Raw genomic sequence first — 20,049 nt, 5'->3', positions numbered from 1 at the left:
TGGAATCACAACAACAAGAAGAGAGAGAGAGACGAAAGGACGAAGACTTACGCTGTCTCGGGTGCGCGTGAAGTCGTCGATGCTGACGACGAGCGTGGTCGTGCCGTCGCCCTCTGCGGCCGGCTTCTTCTCCTTCTTCTGCTTGCGCTCCTTCTTGTCCTCCTTGCGCGACGCCATAGCTGGTGTTCTCTGCGGTGATTCAGTTCAGCGCTGGAGTTGGTGGGAAGAGATTTTTCTGGGGGCGTGAAGGGCGGCCTCGGGGGGAGCAGCAGGGCGCCCCTAAATACTTTTTTCCGGCGGGCAGCAGACAAGGGAAGCCAGGCAGGCGACGCTTAAGGGCCGGGCTTGGGGGGCTTCGGCGGGCTTTAACTGGCTTCAGCGGGCTTTAACTGGCTGCTGGCTTGCTGGCTGAGCTGGCTTTAACTGGCTTCGACTGGCTTAGCTGGAGTCAGGCGCCCGCAGGTGTAACTTCTAGGCGTGCAGGGCCTGCCGGTCGCTGCTTTGGGGGGGCGCCTAGCCTAGCCTGGCCTAGCCTAGCAGGGGGCTGCGTGGCCTTTAACTGGGCTTCAGTGGCTGTAACTGGGTTTACTTGGCTTTAACTGGCTTTAACTGAGATTAGGGAGGGTTTGGGGGCAGGCTTTAACTAGAGAACAGGCGACAGGCTGAGCTGGGGCGAGTCTCTGGGCGGCGACAGGCGTGCCTTTAGGGGTGGCAAGCCCGAAGGGGACAGCGCAGGCCTGAACTCGGTTGACCATTAACCAGATAAGCAGCGATGGACAGATAGTTAACCATAATCAGAGATGGACAGATATACAAAGTGATAGTCTATTCAGTTTCTATCTATACATATACACTGCAGTACCAGTTGTAGGCCTGCTCGGTCTTCCAAGTCTAGAATTTATACACCTGCTCCTTGGTGTAGCCCAGCTCCTTCAGGATACCAGTCAGCTCGCCCTGGTCCTTGGGGCTCACCTTGTTGCCGCTGACCGCCTGGTACATGCCCGGTGGCCCGCACACAAACAGCTTGATTCCTTCCGTGTTGGGCTCCGGGAAGGCCATCTTCACCAGCTCCTTCGTCACATAGCCCTTGCCGCCCGTCCAGCCCTCTCCCGGCTTGTCCAGCAGGTAGAGCACCTTGAACTGCCGCGGGTGCATGTTCTCCAGGTGCTCCAGCTCCCGCCGCAGCAGGATGTCCTCCTCGCCCACATTGCCGTAAATCAGCGTCACCTGCGTCTTGTCCGCGGGGTTGCTGAAGATCTTGCGGATGAGCTGGTACATGGGCGTGATGCCCGTGCCGCCGGCCACCATGCAGACGTGGCTGTGCTTGTTGGCCTCCCACTCGTACTTGGGGATCGGGCCCTTGAACGAGAGCGGCTCGCCCACCGTCAGATCGTGGATGTGCGTCGACATCGGGCCCCCGGGGTACTTCTTCACCAGCAGCTCCAGGTGGCCGGGCTCGTCCTCGTCGCTCACCGGCGTGTAGGGGCGGATGGTCGCCTTAGCGTCTCCTTCGCCCTTGAACTTGGTCAACAGGGCCGCTGCTCAATCCATTAGCATAACTATATATATATGTATGTATGTATGTATGTATATGTATACGTACAGGCGATGTGAAGGCCAGAGACGCTCTCGCTGTCAGGCAGCTCGAACCGAAGCTTCTTGACGTTATGGCTGACCTCCTCAACTGCCGAAAGCTTCAGGTCGACCCATCCCTGATCACCGCCGGTAAATACTGGCTTGCGGTCCTTCTTGATCGCCGCGCCGGGCATCTGCTGCATCTGCCAGTAGTAGTATCCTGCGCCAGCAGCCACCGCAAGGCCGGCAAACAGCGGAGCCTGCGACGAGGACTTGGGCGCCTCTGTCGAGTACTTTCTGATACCCTACTCAAATTCCATTTATTAGCTTCTACTATCCCTAGTTACATCGTGGGGTCTGAGGAAAGCATACCTGTCTCAACGGGCCGGCCGTTCGGCTGAATCGAGCAAACATTGTGATGAGAGATGGACACCAAGTGCAATTGAGATGTTCTTGGATGGCAATGGGATGCGCTGATGCTGTGTTGGTTGTTGTTGTTGGTGGTGGTGGTTGTCAGGAACACAGACGGAGTTGAAAGATGTTAGAATCAGTCATTAATAATAAGGGCAGAACTTGACCCCATGACGCCATCCCTGCCGTTACAGCTAACTAACTATTGGAAGAAAAGAAATACACAGCAACAATGATATCAACGATGGAGCATTCATATCCACATCTCTCTTACAGATGACAGATGACAGATGACCAAGTTACAGACCGCAAGGTGAACATGAGTAAAACTTTGTTGTTCATTAAGCTACAACATAGCAGCCGTTCATCGATTCAGGGCCACAACGGTCGATACCTGCACCATAACTATCTAGACCCAGATGTCATGTCCCGTGAAACTTGGGATTCTTCTCTCTCATCTGCTTCCAACGGCATGACATCTCGCTAAAGGTCTATCATCATAATACAGTCCGTGTCTTTTTTTCTCCGATCTCTCTTTTGTAAAAAAAAAAAAAAAAGATGCCCCCTTTCCACCACTTTCAACAGCTTTAACTCCCTCTGATTTTGATCCGCGCTTCATAAACAAAGATAAACCCGTTTAAGCAAAAGTAGATGGTCTTGAGGCAGAGAAGAGCTTCTTGTTGGCGGGCTTGGCGACACGGTGAGGGAGAGGGAACTTGAGGCCCTTGCTGAGCAGTTGTTTGATGTATGGGCGGCGGATGCTGTCGGTCTTGTCAATCTCGACGACCTTGAGGATCTATTGTAAATAGTCAGCATTCTCTTCTTCTCTGCTTCTTTTTCTTCCTCTTCAAGTCCATGTAACATACGTGGATGGATCTGAATCGGGCACGGTGGCGAGCGGCCATGTCCTGGTACATGGACTCAACGGCATCGGTTCTGGACATCTCTCGGTACTCCTTGTACATGTTGTGTGTGCCGGAGCGGGAGTCGTAGACAATCCAGATACCGAAGTTCTTGACCTTGAGTGGTCGCTTCTCGTGGATCTATTCCAATGGCAACCTTCTTAGCACAAACACACTCTCCTCTGAATTCTCAACTTCCCGCCATTCTTTGGCTGGGTCTTTTTTATATGGGTTCTTGCTCGTTCATACCACGTTGACAGCAACGATCTCACCGCTGGCCTTCTTGACCTTGCGCATCTTGCCGAGGAAGTACCAGAATCTTGACTTGGCCACGACAGTGTTGGGTGCGAAAATTCTCATGCGGTACAGCTTGGGGGTGGGCTGGGTTTCGGTGGGCAAATGGCGCCCGATCACCTGGTATTCGTTGAGACGCCCTACATTCCACGGTCAGATCGGTCTTGCAGTGTGTATTCCGGTGATGAGAGAGTGCGCATTCAGTCTTTAATTTTTTTTTTTTTTTTTTGGTAATTTTGAAGTCGAGGGATTCGGAGTCGCGATTGTTGGAAGAGCATGACTTACCCATCTGGAAAAAAACAATTAGCAGCGATTCGACGGACGGCAGAACAGTACAGAGGCCTCTTACCTTGAGATATTGTCGTTGCTGTGGTCTTCAACGAGAATTCGCGGTTGAAGATCGAGAAATTGTCGCTTTTTCGTGGTTCTTCTTTAGGGCTGTGGGTTTCGCTTAGATGGGCGAGGCGATGCGCTAGTCCGCTTTCGGGATGTTGGTCTTGGCATCGCGGAACCTTCCAACTGAGCGACTTCAAGGGCGACGTCGAAGAAGGCGAACGGCGATCTAGAAGATGGGAAGCAAAGGACAGCGTGGGGAGATAGAGACGAAGGAAGAGAGAAGATGACAAGATGACGTCGCTATTTGCAGAGTTTAAGAAGGCTCAGTCTGCGGGCTCGGGCGAGGCGCTGGCGGCAACGCTGAACCCCGTCGACATACCGCGTCTGCGGGCGTTCTACAATAGCACCAACAGCCTCAGTGTCGCCTCAGATATCAGATATGGCCTTCTTCAGGACCGAGTGACGGGAACAAAGCTGTCCAAGCAAGAAGGCAACGCCTGGGTCGACATTTACGTTGCCTTCTGGAAAGCTGCCGGAGAGCTGGTAAAGCTCGATGACCCCAACTTCACCCTGAGTGGCAGGGGAACCTGGACGGCTCTCTTTGGCCACTGGAAGGACATTGCAGTCCTGCTGAATACAAACTACTCGAGTTCCACTCTGGAAGCCTGGACTCTGCCCGTTTTATACGTGGTTGGCAAGTATCTGCGGATATTTGCTATCAAGGCCGATGCAGAGGCCGCGCAGGATCCCGCTTCGACATTCAACGATGGATTCCAAGATGACATTGTTGGAAACGTGAGCAAGAATGCAAAGCTGGAAGAGACTTCACGCATAATCAGCAGAATGTACACTGTGTGTCTCCATGATAGGTATGCATTAGATGTTGTTCGTCTTCTTGTCTTTCTATCGTCTGTTTGTATTCTGAGTTTTCTCTTTGTATCTAATAGGGCCCCTATCGAAGAATCTCGTAAATGGGGAGTTTATAACACCATCAATCTTGCGTTTAAGACGTACTTCAAGGTATGCAGGCGATGCACTCTAACCCGACATTGGCTGCCCCTTTTTTCTATCTTTACCTAACAGCTTTACTTGTCTTTCATGTAGCTGGGCTCCATCCCACCTTGTAGGAACTTGCTCTCCGCAATGAAAGCATCCCAGGCCGAACTACCGCCCATGGAAGCCTTTCCGAAGTCTCACATCGTCACCTTCAAGTACTATCTCGGTGTCATCTGCTTCCTAGAAGAAGGCTATGTAGAGGTAAAGTGCCGTCATTCCAGGCTATCATTCACGATTATATCCCTGCTAACGAGCAATAGGCCGAGGAACATCTTACAGCTGCCTGGGAACTTTGCCGCGTGGATTCACATCGAAACAGAGAGTACGTATAAAACTTTACTCAATATCAAAATATCCTCGTCACTGACCAGACATAGACTCATCCTGACATACCTTATACCCTGCCATATCGTTAATACAAATACCCTCCCATCAGCCAGCCTGCTGTCCAGATACCCCCGTATAGAAAGATTGTTTGGCCCACTCAGCCAGTGTATCCGTAAAGGAGACCTGGCTGGTGTCGATGCAGCTATGGCCGGCAGTGAAAACGAATTTGTCAAGCGACGGATCTATCTCCCCATTGAACGAGGCCGGGATCTCGCTATTAGAAACTTATTTAGAAAAGTATTCATTGCCGGTGGGTATGATCCGCCAGTAAACGGTCAGCCACCTATCAGAAGGACGAGAGTTCCGGTCAAAGAATTCGCAGCTGCGATGAGACTGGGCACAGGGAACACGCAGCAGAAATCCAAGGTGGACTTGGATGAGGTTGAGTGTTATCTCTCCAATATGATTTACAAGGTAAGTACAAACCTAGAGGTTTTATTTGCGGATCCGGAATTTGCTAACCTTTGTTGTAGAACCTTATGAAGGGATACATTGCTCGTGAACGAGGAATAGTGGTGCTAAGTAAGGGTGGCACAGCATTCCCCGGGACTGGAGTATAGCGTACTTAGCTACCCTTCAATATAATTAATGACAATAGATATTCTTATAAAAATCAGCGAAAGCGAATTTATTCCACATATCCACGACCCTAATCCGATACAGATACTCTACTTCGAAAACCCATAGTGACGACAGACCCGGTGAAATGCAGTTATTATATTATTTGGCTCATTTATACAACGTGGGAGGCTGCCTCCTGAAATAGCATAGATATATACAAATGACAGCCATGATATATCCTCAATGGTTCCTCTCCACGACCTCGCGGGCGAAGTCTGCAAAAGTCTTTCCAGCTGTTACTTCTTCAGGCAAGTTTGGCTGGGTGAACACAGCTAAAGTATTCCTTGCAATTTTACCTCCTGTTTTGGCACCTTTAACAAAGTGCGGTACAGCCTTAAACTTTCCCTGAGTAATGAGCTCAAGAGCTTCACCAGTTTGGAATGCAATGCAATCCTTTGGTATATTGACCTTGACTACCTCACCAGTCCTAGATCGTATGTATAAACCAGCCTTTGGATCGGGGGATGTTGGCAGTTCAGGCAAGGGGGTCAAGTCGGCTGATTGTTTGGGTTCATTCTCAGCTTCATCAACAAACATGGCAGATGTCAGGCCAGTAAGGCAGCCATGGTCAAGATGAATTGCACACCAGTCGTCATCGTCCATCTCTTTACCACTAGCATCTGTCTCCGGAGCAGGGAAGTAGTGTAATAGCCGGGCTTTAGTCGTCAAACTAGTCTTTACAACGTGTTCCAAATACCCCTTTTTGTAGCCTTCAATGTTGGCAAGGGCATATTGATCACAGGCCCTTGCCACAAGAGCCGCCGTGTCAATAATCAACGTGCATAGTTCAGTCAAGCTTGGGCGAAAGTTAGGTAATTTTTCAGCAGGGGGCCAGATATTAGCTGCGGTGTACTGTGGAAAGTCCGGGAATTCGCTTGCGGGGGCATTTTGCAGGTCGGGGTTTTGATAAAAGGCACAATTGATATAGTACGATCCCTTCAGGGTATCATAATGACCTGAGCGAAGGGTCTCTTTTCCGCAAGACCAGCCGACAAGATACTTGGACTCAGCGGAAGTAAGGGATTCTGGAATATTACTATTATTACGATACCATTTTATGCCTCAGAAGGTGAATTACACTGGCGTACCTAACTCCTCTGGTGACAGTGATGCAACATATGATGCATTGGAGAGTGCCTGGGCTCTAAGGTCCTTGAATTTGGCAGGTAGGTCCTTTACAACGATAATCCCCAATGATGCCGGCCCAAAAGCTTCTGAGAGGGTCTCGAAGGAAACGGTGCCTATACTCACGTTAGAAAAGCAATGCACATGCATTGGGGAGGTATATGCTAGATAGAGCCTCACTTACCTGCTCGGAGCTCCTCCAGGCTCACAGTAACAGGGTTTGCAAGAGTGACTTCAGCCATGTTTGTCTGAGATATTCAAATATGGTTGGCTATGTGGTAGTGGCAGAGCAGCGTGGAGCACGGCTATTCGGTATATATAACGTCTTGCTCCTAATCTCCAATTCTTTTGTGGTTCTCCTCAGTTACATCTCCCATTTCGGAGAGCTCCGATATCCAACTAAGTAGTCAACTAGCTTCGGCATATGTCCTGCGGCTAATTTTTGCATCAAGGCTCCCAAGCTGGCTTCGGCTATTAACCGGGTATAAACGTTGTAGACCTAGATACCCCCTCACCATGAAATGGTAAGCAGTCACTGTCGCTGCTACTACTAACTGTCACTTTCTCACCTCACTTTGCTTTCATCCTCGACTTCCTTCACTCATTTTTGACTTTCACTGGGAAATAGTGACTAAGCAGAAACTCTAATTTCACGTGATATCGAATTCACAACGTCGCGAGATAGAAAGTCGACGGCGAAAGGGAAAAAAGGACGAAGAAGATGCAATCAGCCGTCAAACAAACAACTTGACTCGGAGTCTTACGTTCTGAAGACGTAAAGAATTACTGATCAAATTACGGGAACTTTTGCATGAAAGAGGAGGTTCAACTGGTTCTTGGAAAACGTTCTTAGGGGGCGAGGGGTAGCTCGAAGCATCGTTATTCAAGTGACTGATATCGGGAGCTTGACAGTTGCTATAGTTATTCCCTGATATACCTTGTTGCTGTTGGCTCTGCTTTTAACGATACCTGATGAAGTGACTCTAGCAGCACTTCACTAAGGAGGTTCAAATTTTGCAGGCTAAAAAGGCAGACCCCTTTCCAGTTTACCAACTTGACTTTGGTAGCATTGAGATATCCACGCCTCTTTCTACTCTGTATACTTTTGTGTTTGCTAAAGCTTGACGCGTGCAGAATACACCAGAAGCCAAGGATAAGAAGTGTTCAATATGGACTCGGTGAAATCTTCTGATGGACTTAGTGGTGACAACGCGTCGGCGCCTCTATCTAAATTCCAGCAGCTCTTGCAGAAGAGGACCGAGCAGGTCTTGACTGAAAGAAGAGCTCAAGAAGCCCACCGCGCAGACATGGAGCGCGAACAGCTCAACTATAAACCCCAACAATCCCAACGCTTCTAGCAGATGCTAAAGGATAGGATTCAAAAAGTATTGGCTGAGCGAAGAGTCCAGTCATCCTTTCAATCACCTATCTCTACCGAGTCTGAGTGTAGAGGCGATAGTGAGAGGGTTGCCAGCTCTAGTCCGCTTAGCCTCGACAATGGCACGCTAGAGGAAAAAAGTTCTACTATCAACGCGGTGGAGGGACACAAAGAACCGGAAAAAAGCGACCAAAGCCCACAAATTCAACAGGACAAACCATCAACAATTATTTTGCAGCAGCAAACATCCAACCAACAACGAGCTCGACTCCCTCATATTCAACCACGGTCCGCGGCAGATCCAGGAGAACTCGAACAATTGCCATCGCCTCACCAGGATACTCCGGGAACAAAAAGGAGAATGGATTCTTTAACTACGGTAGCTATTTATCAGCACTCTAACGAAGACTCCAATGCGGCAGTAATGCAACTTGCGGTTCCAGAGACTCAAGAGGCCCAATACACCAAAGTGACGCCAGCAGCTCAGGAGACTTCGGAGCCTCCTATGAAGAGAATTAAAAAATCTACTTCACCAAAAAACAACCCTGCTTGTACCTGTTCGATCTCTACGAAATGTGAGGTTGCGGCTGCCAATGGAGTTAAAGACTGTCGCGCAATTGCACGCCGTGTAATTCAAAAGAGTTTCTCTAGATCGAAATCTGCGTAAGTAAAAGTCGCTCTCATACTATTGTCATGAGTCAATATTGACAACTATTTAATCACAGGGGCACGCGTCATGAGTATATTTCAAAACGGAAACAAACTGAGATTAACCGGTCGAACTCAGAAATACTTGAAATCCTACAATTGATTAAGAAGATTGAAGCAGGAACAGAACTTGAGAGGATCATTCCCCGCCTAAGGGATCGAATCCACTTTCTTGAACTCTACGAGATACCCGAATCATCTATTGAGTCCATGAAAGCCAAATTTCTCGATCCAAATAACGGTCTACCTGCCATCATCAGAAACCATAACTCAATTCCATGGGACATCAGGCTCGATTGTTCCGCAATTCTAAAGCGAATGGAGGAAGGAAACTTCCATGTCGACCTTTCGCGTGGCATTCTAACAAAGAGAACTTTTAGAGAAAACGGAAAAAGCTCAGTCTCTCGAGTTCTTGATAAAAACTACCCTTTCAAGCAGTCTGCCTTTGTTGTTGGAGATAGCCACCTACGCAATGGCCAGTGGTTTCCTTGGCAAATTTGCGCTTTACGCGATGGTGCACATGGAGACATTGAAGGCGGAATTTCTGGAAATAAATTAACTGGTGCCGTCTCCATTGTTCTCAGTTCCTCCGGTGGAGGTGGAAACCAGATGTATGCCGATGTTGACCAGGGAGACACAGTATGGTACTGTGGAACTAGAGGCAAGAATGGAGAAGTCTCTGCAAACACAGCTCTGCTTCTCCAGGCTGCCAATAGGAAGAGTGACGTCCGTGTTCTTCGAAGCTCCAAGCTTCCCAAGGTGAACCCCTACAGACCCTCTGAAGGAATGAGGTATGATGGTCTGTACAAAATCTGCAGCTACGAGATTCTCGATCAAGCGACTGCTCTGCACCGGTTCAAGCTTGAGCGTGTTAAAGGCCAAACTCCCATTCGATACAAGGGACCAGAAGTTCGCCCTACTGCCCGTGAAGTCGAAGAGTTGCGCAAAGCCTACAGACACAATGCTGAATCCAAGCCAGCGAAGGAACCAAAGATGAAGCAGCCTGCTGCTGCACCAGTGGTTGAACAGAAGGCATAATTTCATCGACAGTCTCTTTTTTCTCTTTTATTTTTGTTCTCTTGAGATTTTCCGTTTTTGTATTGGCTCTATGGGTGGTTTGGTGGTTTTTTCTCCATGCATTTTCACATTTTCTTCTATTGACCGTGTTGTATTAAAATTAATTGCTAGCATCGATAAAAATAATAATTTAAATTCCAATGGGTTTATTTATTTTTTGGTTTGCTTACATTGACTTGCACTTGATTATACAAGTAACTGTAGCATTTAATAGGGAACGTAGACAAGTTCCCCAAAGTTCAGGAAAGCAAACCCCTAAAGACATATGATTCCCGAGAGAAACTCCATAGCGCTGTAAACTCCTAAATCCCATGTGCCCATAGCTAAAGATGGCGAAGACTAATACACGATAACAGTAAAGAGAACAAGAAGAGGGTATGAAGATAGCTACACCGGGATAATGCGAGGCCGAAAAGAGACGGTTACAAGAGAAGCTTTCTAGCATCTTTAGCATGGCTTTCAGTTGGACAGTAAGGGCATTTGAATTTGTTGCCTTTACTAATTCTAATGAGTGATTGATGGGCAATGACATGCCCGCATGGCATTAGCATCGGGGGGTTCATGTCTGTTGTTTGTTCCTTGGATACAGGACACACAAAGATAGAATGATACTGGTATGAGTGTGGAAGAGGGATTTCGACCTATAGGAGTGGTTAACACATATACTCTGTATGAGGATGGAAACGGGAAAATCAAGCAGGCTGCCACTTACCGGTAGTTCGTTCTGGCTGGTCCATTCTGTTCGCTTTTCTTTCATGATTGTCTGGAGTTTTAGTAGGGTCGGTAGAGCGATTGCTCCTGCTGTAGCAGCGACGTATAAAGGTGATTCAGCTGAGAGGTTTAGTAAGGCGCAGAACTCGCCTTTAAAGGAGGTTGCAACCCTATCCCAGGAATCAGGATTGTTAAAAATGGCGTTATAGGGAGAGTCTTCAAGATTAGGCGCAAAAGCCATGGCACCCAAAAGCCGTTGAATTTCCAGAAGATAACGTCCCTGAAAGCTGGAAAACTCGCGTCTGGCGTATTCCAACGCCTTTAGCCTTCCCTCTTGTATGGAAATGCCGGCTTCACCTCCTCCATGAAAGAGCCATACAAACTGAAGTTGGCAAAGTTCGAACTCGAGGTTACTTCCTCGAACATACAGGGCTTCGCGATGGTTCCGAGCCCATTCGATAGCGGGAAGAAGGTTACGGTTTTCTGTGAGTTCATGGAGCAACTCGTGCATGAGGAGGAACTGTGTCCGGATTTCACCAGACCGTAGACCTTCGATGTCTGGAATAGCTTCGGACGCCTGTTGTTCGGCTTGTCCCATGGCTGTATCTAACTCTGATTCAGCATGTGTTCTCGATACCTCAGCTAGAAAGGTGTCTGCCGTGGAAAATGCCCCCTCTCGCAGAAGGTGCATGGCCACCGCCCTGTTAACCAAAGCAGGCTGCGATAGGGAGTCATATTCGGTAGTGGGCAAAGGCTTGTCCTTGAATAGCTTTAGAATAGGACAATTAGCATTCCTCCGCATAATTCCGAGTATGTAGACAGCTTAATCGAGCATCCCAACCTTGTCCAGTGCTTTAGTATATTTATTCAACCCGCTATATCCTTCCTTTAGGTCGTTATTTGTGGCTTCAAACGAGGCTTTGATCGGATTTTGAAGCTTCGCAAGAGTGATAGAGGTGGAATTCGGATCTATGAAGAAAGGAATCAAGCGTCAGACGACTGTACAATAGCTAGGTACACCCAGCGGGGTAAAACATGGGGGTAAAGGAAGAACCAACCGTTCTCTATGGTCCTTCGAGCTTCCAGCAGCAAGTCGATAGTCGCCTGAACATCGTTGATGCACTTGGAGGCCTGGGCCTTCTTCCAGAGGCGCTGATGTTCTTTCTGGACCTGGTCCATCGTGAGTGTGGTCGTCCTCTGGCTAACTGCGGAGAAAGGTACTCATGTTCGCCTAGGGACCTCGAGACTCGAGAGCACAAATAATCCTAACTCAGCCAGATGGTTGAACTGCGCCGCAAGATACCGCCAACAGCTCTATGGATAACTGCAAAGGCCTGGAGGAAGCGTTGAGAGCAAAGAAGAGAGAGAAAGCAGCTGGAGTGTTTGGCAGCGGCAGGTCATTTCTTTTCGACGGGAAAGCCCAGGCCTGCAAGCCCGAAGCATGTCACATGGTCAACACTAACTTAACTCCTGCAATAATTCAGAGCAACCTTCAGCTATTGACTTTATGCACACCGAGTTATGCAGCCATTTTGAATATCGAGAACTGCCAGCTCCGTCCTAGAAAGAGATTAGCCGGCTGATCTGATGGGTTGTCTCCCAGATACCGGTCATCTCCCTGCATCTTCGCCGTCCTCGCCCTTTTTCTCGCCTTAGAAAATGCTCCTACAAGTGACATCATCGGCCTTGCCTTAACTAGCTTCTTCCGCCAGCATCTCAAGGACAACAAACAAACGCAGGAGAAGCAGCGGCAGCTTAGAGGATGGCCTGCTATCATTGCTGCTGCTTCGACTTGTCTGCCAACTTGTTCGTCTCAGCAAAGGGCCGACTGAAACAGTGACTGTACGTTGACCGGGGAAAGAAAAATAAAATATAAAAAACACACCCTGGCTGCAGACCGGGAGTACGTCACCGAGAGGCGCATTTGTGCAGTTGTTTTCGGGCCGTCTGACAGGTGATACTTGAAAGAGAAAAGGGGGGAAACCAAAGGGAAATATGAGCATGGATCCTGCTGGAACGACCAGCATTGCTTTAGTTGATGAGCGCTTGGAGCAATATGCTGCCCGTCAAGCCGCCGAAGCGCAGCAGTCTGAGCCTGCGATATTAACACAGCACCCGACTTCTAGCAAGAGTGCCCAGCGTGCTCCATCGAAAGCATCTTTCCAGCGTTTGGTCCTTACAGACCCTGTTGCTTTCAAATATCTAGAGGAAGATCCTTGTGCAGTCACTATCAGCAGAAGATTGAGCATATCTGGATACCAAGTTTATATTGTTGAGCAGTGGGTTTGCTCGAGGGCACACCCCACGTTTGTTATCAACACGTACACCGGTGACAAATCCCACACGGTCATTGCCGGTGTGCTCAGTGTGCCGACGGATGAAAGGAAATGGAGTGAGCGGATGAGAGTCTACTTCAATGCAATGGACCAGTTCCATACTCGGAAGCAGGAGTCTAGCTTTGGAACTGTGATGGTCACGAATCTAAGTACATTTCCATCAATGCTTACTACAATTCCTGTTCAAGATGGAGATGTCGGACTTCACCTGGATGATTTCATTGTTAATGAGAACCTGAAGCGTCTAGGATGCTCTGGCAGAGCTGGTCTTACTGTCAAACCGCCAGCGGCAGATACGCAAGCCAAGTTCCACCAGCTTTATCAAACGTGCGACAAAATTGAACTTAATACCTCTGTCAAGGAGCTGATACGTTTCTGTCAGCTGGCACTCGTAATGTTTCTTAAACTAGCACCTGAATACGCGGATGGGCTTCTCTGCAATCACACAGAACGAGCCATCCATGAGTGGTGGGCCGAAACTGGCTCTTTCCTTTATGGTATCGAACCCCTTGATGGAATCCTTGGCCCTACTACAGTAGCCGCAATTCTTGGAACTTTTATGGGTGCAAGAAACCGCTTACATGCATATGGAGCACCGGTATCCAAGGATCCATTTGATATCCATGGTTTCGAAAAAGGTATATACAGCTTTCAAAAAGCGCAGAGCCTCGAGAGGACACGGAGACTTGATAGTGTGACCTTGGAAAAACTGCATCGGGCGACCGCCAAAGCGGCTAGCGGGGAGGTGGGAGGTTTGCAGCGGGCTGTGAAGTCAACAGTAGCCGAACTTAGCGGTAAAGGAGGAGAAATGGTCATGGAGATGGTGGGAGGAGGCAAGGACAAAGCTGGCATTGCAGAGATTGAAACATATGAGATTGAACGGTTCATACAACTCATTACGGGAGACCATGCGAGATGGTTATGGCGTGGAAAGCCTAAACCCCCGTATGAAGCACGATACGACATTGGAGATGAAAGAATCTTTGCACCAGACAGAGGCGGCGGGTATATCTGGACCCGAAGAAAGAAAGACGATTACCCTTCAAATCGCCCAAGTATTGAAGGAGATCAGAGGAAGCAAACAGACTCTCCAACTGCTGTTGATGACAAGGATCAGCTTAGAGTTACGCTCAAGCGTTCAGTCACCAATAAGGTGTCTGACGCTCGAGCTGGACTCGGTCGGTTCAGGGATGCCGTTGGGCTACCAACTTTACGCCCACACCACCACAAACATTCCAAGGAAAGCGTGGATTTAGACGCAAACCTATCCCCGCAGCTCTTCATGGGGGAGGCTCCCACAAGCACAAGTTCTAAAAATGGAGGAGGGCCCGAGGGTTCTGCTCAGATGGATAGTGTGGCGCTATCAGAAGCTTATCGACTTGAGCCCATGATAGACCAAAAAGGCTACAGCTCTTTAACTCCTCCAGAGCATGGTCGTGCAAGGGCATATGAACCTCTCGTTAGCAAAGAAATATCTTCACCTGACAAAGCCCTTGACTTCAGGGAGGCGGAAGGGGTACTAAGAGGATCTGAAGTAGCCGAGCGAAAGCAAGACGGTGAATACCATGGCCTTATCCCTGTTACTAGGATCCGACGACGTGCTCAGAGTGTGGGTTTACCGGAGCTGGATCGTCTGGTCCCGAAAGATAAAGCCTATCCACGCCGCTTATCCTCTAGCTACGCTGAAGAATACCAACTACGCTGGGAGGAGATAGGGGATATCTACTCCGAGACAATTGACCCAACCGTGAGCCTCGCTAATGCTATCTTATATGAAGACATGATATTTTCTGATAATCAGGAGATTGCCAAAAGGATACGTGAAGTGGGGAGTACCGAAGTAAATTGGGTTGATGAAAAAGTGACGGTGGCGGAGAAGATTGAAAAAACTGTCAAAGCACGGGCATTGGAAACTCAGGCAGAGTATCAAAGAAAGCTGGTGGAATTGAGGGAAATGTATGGAGCTTCCCGCGGCGCAATGGCCGAAGAAGAAGACGTATACATGCAAGTAGCAAAGAATGTTGAGATGATGAGCGAAAAGCTTGACTATGATGTTGATACCCTTCGTTCAAGAATTGAAGATGCAGAGGCTGTCTTGCGTGATTATGAACATGTCATATTCAATCTTGAAAATAGGACTGCATCCGTCCTAGATGGTCAGGAGACTGAGAAGATATCCTGGATGCAATGGGTGCATGAGCTCTGGAACCGCCAACGAAACGGGTTTCAAACCCAAGCACTCAGAGACTTTAACAAGGACAATCCTAAAAACTTCACTGATGACAGTGCAAGGTAACAGACAGCATACGTTCCCTTGGACGGCTTTGTATATACCTATAAAAATTTGCATATTATCATTTATAGATTAACTTCTTAATGTTAACGTGGGTTGAGCTTGTTATATAGAGCCGATGAACCCAAAGAGAGTCATATAACTGCATACGTCCATGTCGTTAAAATATATTATAGCAAAGATAAGTATCACCTCACACATAGTATACATGGTCCCAGCTGCTAACTGGGACTCCCCAAAGATGCTGTGCCCTCTGCATCGTGGAAAAGAACCGTACTCATGACTAAACCAATCCAATTTTGCGCCAATCGTAGAGGAGAGCCTTGAAATATTATCGATGATGAATGATGCAAGGAAGACCGAAGAGAGCTTATTCGCTGTTGTACACCTAGAGACCACTACCCATTCCAGCTGCCTGTTGCTGTTGTTGCTGCTGCATCTTCTCAGAGATTTTAATGTTCACTTCAAAGTATTTGCCAACACATCGATCGAGACAGACGGATTCGCCCTTATTCAGGTCTCCTTCACGGTAATCGGTTGGAATGCATTTCTTGATACAGCCGTTAGTAAGGCTAATAATAGACAAATTAGTACTTTTTCAAGAAATTGGTAACGTAGACAACGGGGACAAGCAAATGCAATTAACCCGTAGCAAAGGCAATAGGAGCATTCATACCGGGTCATCATGTCTGTGACCATCTCGACCTCCAACTCGGCCTGTCTTATCTTCTCTTCGGAAGAGATCTGGGGACGGCCGCCGAACAAGTAAGACATTTTCGCAGAGAATTAATAGCGGCAGGTAACGGTAAGAAGAGAAATGGCTCGAATCCGAGATGAAGCTGAAGAAGTGCTAACTGATGCTGTTAATCAACGGTTGAGCTGCTTTGATTGTTTTCTTTCCGCGAAGTTCAAAACTTTTTTTTGGCTTCAACGTCAAAAAGTCGCAAAGGACGCTAAACCTAATTCAGCCGCCAGCCGCAGCTCTGCTGGAAGCTCGGGATAGAAAAAAAAGACATACAAATTCGATCTCACGTCAAGTCCACTGTCGACGTTCCTTTATTTTCTTGTATATACTTCCCTGGAATGCAGACCGGATGAGCTGATGCTATCCATCTGCTCTAGCCCTCTATCCCAGGTATGCCTGGATAGGTTTCTTGCAAGGTATGTACTAAGGTTATTCACTTGTGGGAGAGAGGATGTAGCTGATATAAAGACCTAGAGGTGTTCGCCTGTCCTCGCTGCAATTGGGGAAGCAGGCAGCATGGAAGCCAATCCGCACGTTTACGAGCCATAGGCAGCTGCTTGAACAACAAGCCGCAAGCCCAACTCAGCAAACTCCGCAAGCCAGAGTCAGCGATATCCAGAAGACCTGGTCGAGCCCATATCCCAGGATCGGCCGCAGCCCACTGTCATTCACATGTGCAGAATTCCGGTCGAAATATGACGTTATACAGCCGGATGAAACGGTAGAAGAGGATACCGTGGTATTACATGGTATGATAATAAGTGCAAACGGGTCTGATGGTGATATTGCGTACTAACATAAAGCCTGTAGGGAGGATACGCTCTCAAAGAACTGCCGGCAAGAAGTTGGTATTCTTCGACCTTGTTCATAATGGACACAAGGTGCAAGTGCTCTGCAACCAGCGTGTGGTAGGGGAAGCTGGAATATCCCCAGAGAAGTTTAAAGAGTTCTACCATCTACTCCGTCGTGGTGACTCTTTCTGTAAGCACGCCATTGCGGTTCAACTTCTGCGTTTATTACAAGCAGCCCCCAAGCTAACATGGAATTGACTTATAGCTGTGACTGGCAAACCACATCGAACCAGCCGAGGAGAATTAACTGTCAAAACGACCGAGCTCCCCAAGCTCATATCGCCGTGTCTACATGATGTGCCCGTCCACCAGAAGGAGCTTGAGATATCTCCATATGAGCGCCATGTTGAATTTCTTTCCAGCCCTAGTGCGGCCAACATCCTTCGAGCTCGCTCGCTGATCACACATTCCATGAGAAACTTCTTCGCCAGCAGGGAATTCATGGAAGTTAACACCCCAATCCTTGCGTCAAAGTCAGGCGGTGCCATTGCCCAACCCTTTGTCACGAGTGCTACCGAGTTCCCTGATCGGCCATTGTCACTTAGAATAGCTCCCGAACTGTGGCTTAAACGACTAGTCGTTGGAGGGTTCGACAGGGTGTTTGAAATCGGGCCTTCATTCCGGAACGAGGGTGAGTGGTGGCCTGGTATATGGCGGCAGATAAAATTGTTGGGAGAAGTGAGTCACAGCTGACAGCATGTCCATGTAGGCCTTGACAAGACGCATAATCCGGAGTTTACCACGTGTGAATTCTACCAAGCCTTTGCAGATCTTGAATCCCTGATCGAGACCACAGAGTCACTACTCTCAACCCTAGCCATTGATGTCCAACAACTGAACAAGAAATTGAACAACTCACTAAGCCCGACAACAGTGAGCTTTACAGGGCCGTATCGAAGGGTTGATTTTATCCCTGCCATCGAGGCGGCGATTGGCAGGAAATTACCCGACCTGCAGTCCGGTAATGCCCTATCACAAGTCAAGGAGATATTTGCAGCCCTCTCGCTCCCGTTACCGGCCCACGAGACTCTTCCCCGGCTTCTCGACAAACTCTGTTCAATTTATGTTGAATCGCAGCTGGTCGAGCCTACTTTCATCATGAACCACCCTGAATGCATGTCTCCGCTATCCAAATCATACCGCCATCCAGGAAATGGACAGATTGTGTCAGCACGAGCCGAGCTGTTTGTCGAGGGTAAGGAGATAATGAACATGTATGAGGAGGAAAACTCTCCCTTCGAGCAGCGACGGAAGTTCCATCAGCAGTTATCCTTCCGAGACCCTGAGAATGCAGGTGAGCTTGATGAGGGATACCTCCAGACACTAGAGTGGGGATTACCGCCCACTGGAGGTTGGGGGTGTGGTATCGACCGTCTTTGTATGCTGTTCACAGGCGCCCGACGGATCAGTGATGTGCTGAGCTTTGGCAACCTCCGGAGTGTGACAGCCACGTCCGAGCCTGGGCCTCCCTCAAGGCAGTGACGGATGCAAGCTGCCTTTCCCCCGTTTGCCGGGGGGACTCGTCTGAAATACCTTGACCAGACATGTATTTATATAATTTTGATACGGACTCTCAAGCTGACAGCCGAATGTTAGCTATCACAACGGCTCTCCGCATCCCTGTACATTGCCACTCACTTCCACATGCAGTCAATAACCCCCGTCAAGTATAGGCCATCAGCCAGGAACGGTGAAGAATGAAACACCTTCAAATACGAGTAATCATCCGCCTACTGTCGTACCTGGGTGGTTCTCTTGAGAAAGGACAAGTGGTCTGGTCTCCACACACACTGCTGCAGCCTCTTCCAACTCATCCATGCCTCCGGAACCATCCCAGCTCTCGCCATCCATGTAACAAATTGAGTTCCGACCACTTCGTACATGATAGTCTGACCTGTCGCTCCGCCTGATGTGTCGGATATGCTGTAAAAGCTGTCGGCCTAGTTTTACTCGCCATGTAACACCAGCGCTCTTGTTTGTCTGCCTGTTGATGTGTGTTATAGTTATGTAATACACTAATATGCAAGGATCATCCCGCCTTTCCCCCTTTTCTGGGCAAAGTGGATCCATCCTTGGTCTCTTACTGGCTAGAAAAAAAAACCACTTTAAATCATGTGACCTCGTGTGAGTCACGCGTGGCTGCGACGCGTCTTTGACCTCATTCGTCGCGTCGTCGAAGCCCGCAAGAAGTTGCTTCCTTGCAAAAGAGTCAAAGTAAGGAGAAAGTAATATACATAAAAAGGGGCCAAAAGCAAGGAAAGGAAAAAGGACGCACATTAGACGCAGTTTGGATACGCCTAGCTGGCCCTGTAACGGCTGGTTTCCTTGTCGTTCGGCCGGTGGAGGTATCAAAGACGAAAAAACCTGCTGCACATCCTGGCATAGACTATCCTTTCTTCCCCATTCAGGCATGGAGACGCCGCAGCTATATAAGTGGCTCTCGCCCGTCCCCGATTTCAGTCTGCTTTTCTCTCTTCAACTGTCGGGCACTCGAAGGGTTTTCTGGATGTTGCTAACCAGAATTTAGGCAGCAAGGCAGCCAGGTTTGCCACTCGGGGACAGAGAGTAAACAGAGGATATCTACCGGGGTGCTGCTTTCGATACCAGACGGACCTTCATCTGTAAACCGACGAAGGCATCATGTTTGTCAAACGGTCTCACAGCAATGCTGAGAGCTTCTCAAAGTATCGAGCCGGCAAGTCCTCGAGTCGGTCAAAGAGATCGTTCAAAGATTCCTCTTTTAGTACCTCGAGGAGGTCTGAGTCTGCCCGCCATTCAGACTCCTCTCCGATTACAGAGTAAGTGACCAACAATGCATTTTGTCTCTGGATCCAGACTCATTTGTTCCTTCAACTACTAGTAACCTCAATTCGGCCATCATCACCATCTGTGTCGGGCCTGACCAGCGTCTCTTTGCCGCCCATGAGGATGTGCTCTGTGTATCCCCCTACTTCTCTGCCTGTTGTCGTGGCCAGTTCTATGAATCCCATACCAAACGCATAAACCTGCCAAATGAGCAACCAGAGATACTCTCATCCATCCTCGAGTATCTTTACAAGGGAGATTATTACCCCCGCTTGATGCATAACAAGCGTCGAGATACTTGGCTGCTGGAGGACACTGATACCACAGGCTCAAGGCCTTCAGCTGAGTCTACCATTATCAACCAAGCTGATGGCACCTTGATACTAAAGGATACTGCTATATAGTCAGTTATCTCGTCCTTCAACTGTCTATATTTTT

General features: G+C 48.5%; 12 protein-coding genes across 14 annotated transcripts in view; 5 read left to right on the top strand and 7 right to left on the bottom strand.

The window, feature by feature from the left end:
• TERG_05790 (uncharacterized protein) overlaps nt 1-240 on the bottom strand; it is a 2,084-nt gene extending 1,844 nt beyond the window's left edge. The window contains exon 1 of the mRNA XM_003233873.2: nt 52-240. Within this exon, the coding sequence (XP_003233921.2) occupies nt 52-177 (126 nt within the window). The 5' untranslated portion in view covers nt 178-240. The remainder of the gene's footprint in view (nt 1-51) is intronic.
• A 651-nt stretch (nt 241-891) lies between these two features.
• Nucleotides 892-1,989, bottom strand: TERG_05789 (NADH-cytochrome b5 reductase 2; the record flags this gene model as incomplete). The annotated part of the gene is made up of 3 exons (XM_003233872.1): nt 892-1,538; nt 1,604-1,880; nt 1,948-1,989. The coding sequence occupies 3 exons, from the start codon at nt 1,987-1,989 to the stop codon at nt 892-894; spliced, it is 966 nt and encodes a 321-aa protein (XP_003233920.1).
• A 634-nt stretch (nt 1,990-2,623) lies between these two features.
• On the bottom strand, nt 2,624-3,471 carry TERG_05788 (60S ribosomal protein L20; the record flags this gene model as incomplete). The annotated part of the gene is made up of 4 exons (XM_003233871.1): nt 2,624-2,782; nt 2,853-3,029; nt 3,138-3,322; nt 3,468-3,471. 4 exons carry the CDS (start codon nt 3,469-3,471, stop codon nt 2,624-2,626), a joined length of 525 nt encoding a protein of 174 aa, XP_003233919.1.
• Nucleotides 3,472-3,738: 267 nt separating this feature from the next.
• On the top strand, nt 3,739-5,521 carry TERG_05787 (uncharacterized protein; the record flags this gene model as incomplete). 3 transcript variants are annotated; one of them, XM_003233870.2, is made up of 6 exons in its annotated part: nt 3,739-4,387; nt 4,466-4,538; nt 4,623-4,775; nt 4,835-4,896; nt 4,952-5,375; nt 5,435-5,521. In XM_003233870.2, the coding sequence occupies exons 1-6, from the start codon at nt 3,810-3,812 to the stop codon at nt 5,519-5,521; spliced, it is 1,377 nt and encodes a 458-aa protein (XP_003233918.1). In that variant the 5' UTR covers nt 3,739-3,809. The 3 variants fall into 3 exon arrangements, with proteins under 3 accessions (XP_003233918.1, XP_047606689.1, XP_047604477.1); XM_047750028.1 differs by having other exon boundaries at nt 3,739-4,538; XM_047748494.1 differs by having other exon boundaries at nt 4,623-5,375.
• A 241-nt stretch (nt 5,522-5,762) lies between these two features.
• TERG_05786 (uncharacterized protein) lies at nt 5,763-6,949 on the bottom strand (the record flags this gene model as incomplete). The annotated part of the gene is made up of 3 exons (XM_003233869.1): nt 5,763-6,607; nt 6,671-6,823; nt 6,892-6,949. The coding sequence occupies 3 exons, from the start codon at nt 6,947-6,949 to the stop codon at nt 5,763-5,765; spliced, it is 1,056 nt and encodes a 351-aa protein (XP_003233917.1).
• A 2,054-nt stretch (nt 6,950-9,003) lies between these two features.
• TERG_05785 (uncharacterized protein) lies at nt 9,004-9,831 on the top strand (the record flags this gene model as incomplete). The annotated part of the gene is made up of 1 exon (XM_003233868.2): nt 9,004-9,831. The coding sequence occupies one exon, from the start codon at nt 9,004-9,006 to the stop codon at nt 9,829-9,831; it is 828 nt and encodes a 275-aa protein (XP_003233916.2).
• Nucleotides 9,832-10,292: 461 nt separating this feature from the next.
• TERG_05784 (ubiquitin-protein ligase RMD5) lies at nt 10,293-11,760 on the bottom strand (the record flags this gene model as incomplete). The annotated part of the gene is made up of 4 exons (XM_003233867.1): nt 10,293-10,511; nt 10,583-11,350; nt 11,423-11,550; nt 11,640-11,760. The coding sequence occupies 4 exons, from the start codon at nt 11,758-11,760 to the stop codon at nt 10,293-10,295; spliced, it is 1,236 nt and encodes a 411-aa protein (XP_003233915.1).
• An 816-nt stretch (nt 11,761-12,576) lies between these two features.
• Nucleotides 12,577-15,213, top strand: TERG_05783 (uncharacterized protein; the record flags this gene model as incomplete). The annotated part of the gene is made up of 1 exon (XM_003233866.1): nt 12,577-15,213. One exon carries the CDS (start codon nt 12,577-12,579, stop codon nt 15,211-15,213), a length of 2,637 nt encoding a protein of 878 aa, XP_003233914.1.
• A 385-nt stretch (nt 15,214-15,598) lies between these two features.
• On the bottom strand, nt 15,599-15,984 carry TERG_05782 (mitochondrial import inner membrane translocase subunit tim10; the record flags this gene model as incomplete). Its single annotated transcript, XM_003233865.1, has 2 exons — nt 15,599-15,782; nt 15,887-15,984. The coding sequence occupies 2 exons, from the start codon at nt 15,982-15,984 to the stop codon at nt 15,599-15,601; spliced, it is 282 nt and encodes a 93-aa protein (XP_003233913.1).
• A 328-nt stretch (nt 15,985-16,312) lies between these two features.
• TERG_05781 (lysine-tRNA ligase) lies at nt 16,313-18,288 on the top strand (the record flags this gene model as incomplete). The annotated part of the gene is made up of 5 exons (XM_003233864.1): nt 16,313-16,371; nt 16,430-16,704; nt 16,766-16,936; nt 17,012-17,437; nt 17,516-18,288. The coding sequence occupies 5 exons, from the start codon at nt 16,313-16,315 to the stop codon at nt 18,286-18,288; spliced, it is 1,704 nt and encodes a 567-aa protein (XP_003233912.1).
• Nucleotides 18,289-18,528: 240 nt separating this feature from the next.
• On the bottom strand, nt 18,529-19,218 carry TERG_12337 (uncharacterized protein; the record flags this gene model as incomplete). The annotated part of the gene is made up of 2 exons (XM_047751306.1): nt 18,529-18,790; nt 19,082-19,218. 2 exons carry the CDS (start codon nt 19,216-19,218, stop codon nt 18,529-18,531), a joined length of 399 nt encoding a protein of 132 aa, XP_047606688.1.
• A 228-nt stretch (nt 19,219-19,446) lies between these two features.
• TERG_05780 (uncharacterized protein) lies at nt 19,447-20,015 on the top strand (the record flags this gene model as incomplete). The annotated part of the gene is made up of 2 exons (XM_003233863.1): nt 19,447-19,604; nt 19,667-20,015. 2 exons carry the CDS (start codon nt 19,447-19,449, stop codon nt 20,013-20,015), a joined length of 507 nt encoding a protein of 168 aa, XP_003233911.1.
• Nucleotides 20,016-20,049: the final 34 nt, after the last annotated feature.

This window comes from Trichophyton rubrum (assembly GCF_000151425.1).
Source record: "Trichophyton rubrum CBS 118892 genomic scaffold supercont2.6, whole genome shotgun sequence".
Classification (NCBI taxonomy): Eukaryota; Fungi; Ascomycota; class Eurotiomycetes; order Onygenales; family Arthrodermataceae; genus Trichophyton; species Trichophyton rubrum.
The sequence above is the reverse complement of the archived record's forward strand: the minus strand, read 5'-3'. Positions and strand labels throughout refer to the sequence as shown.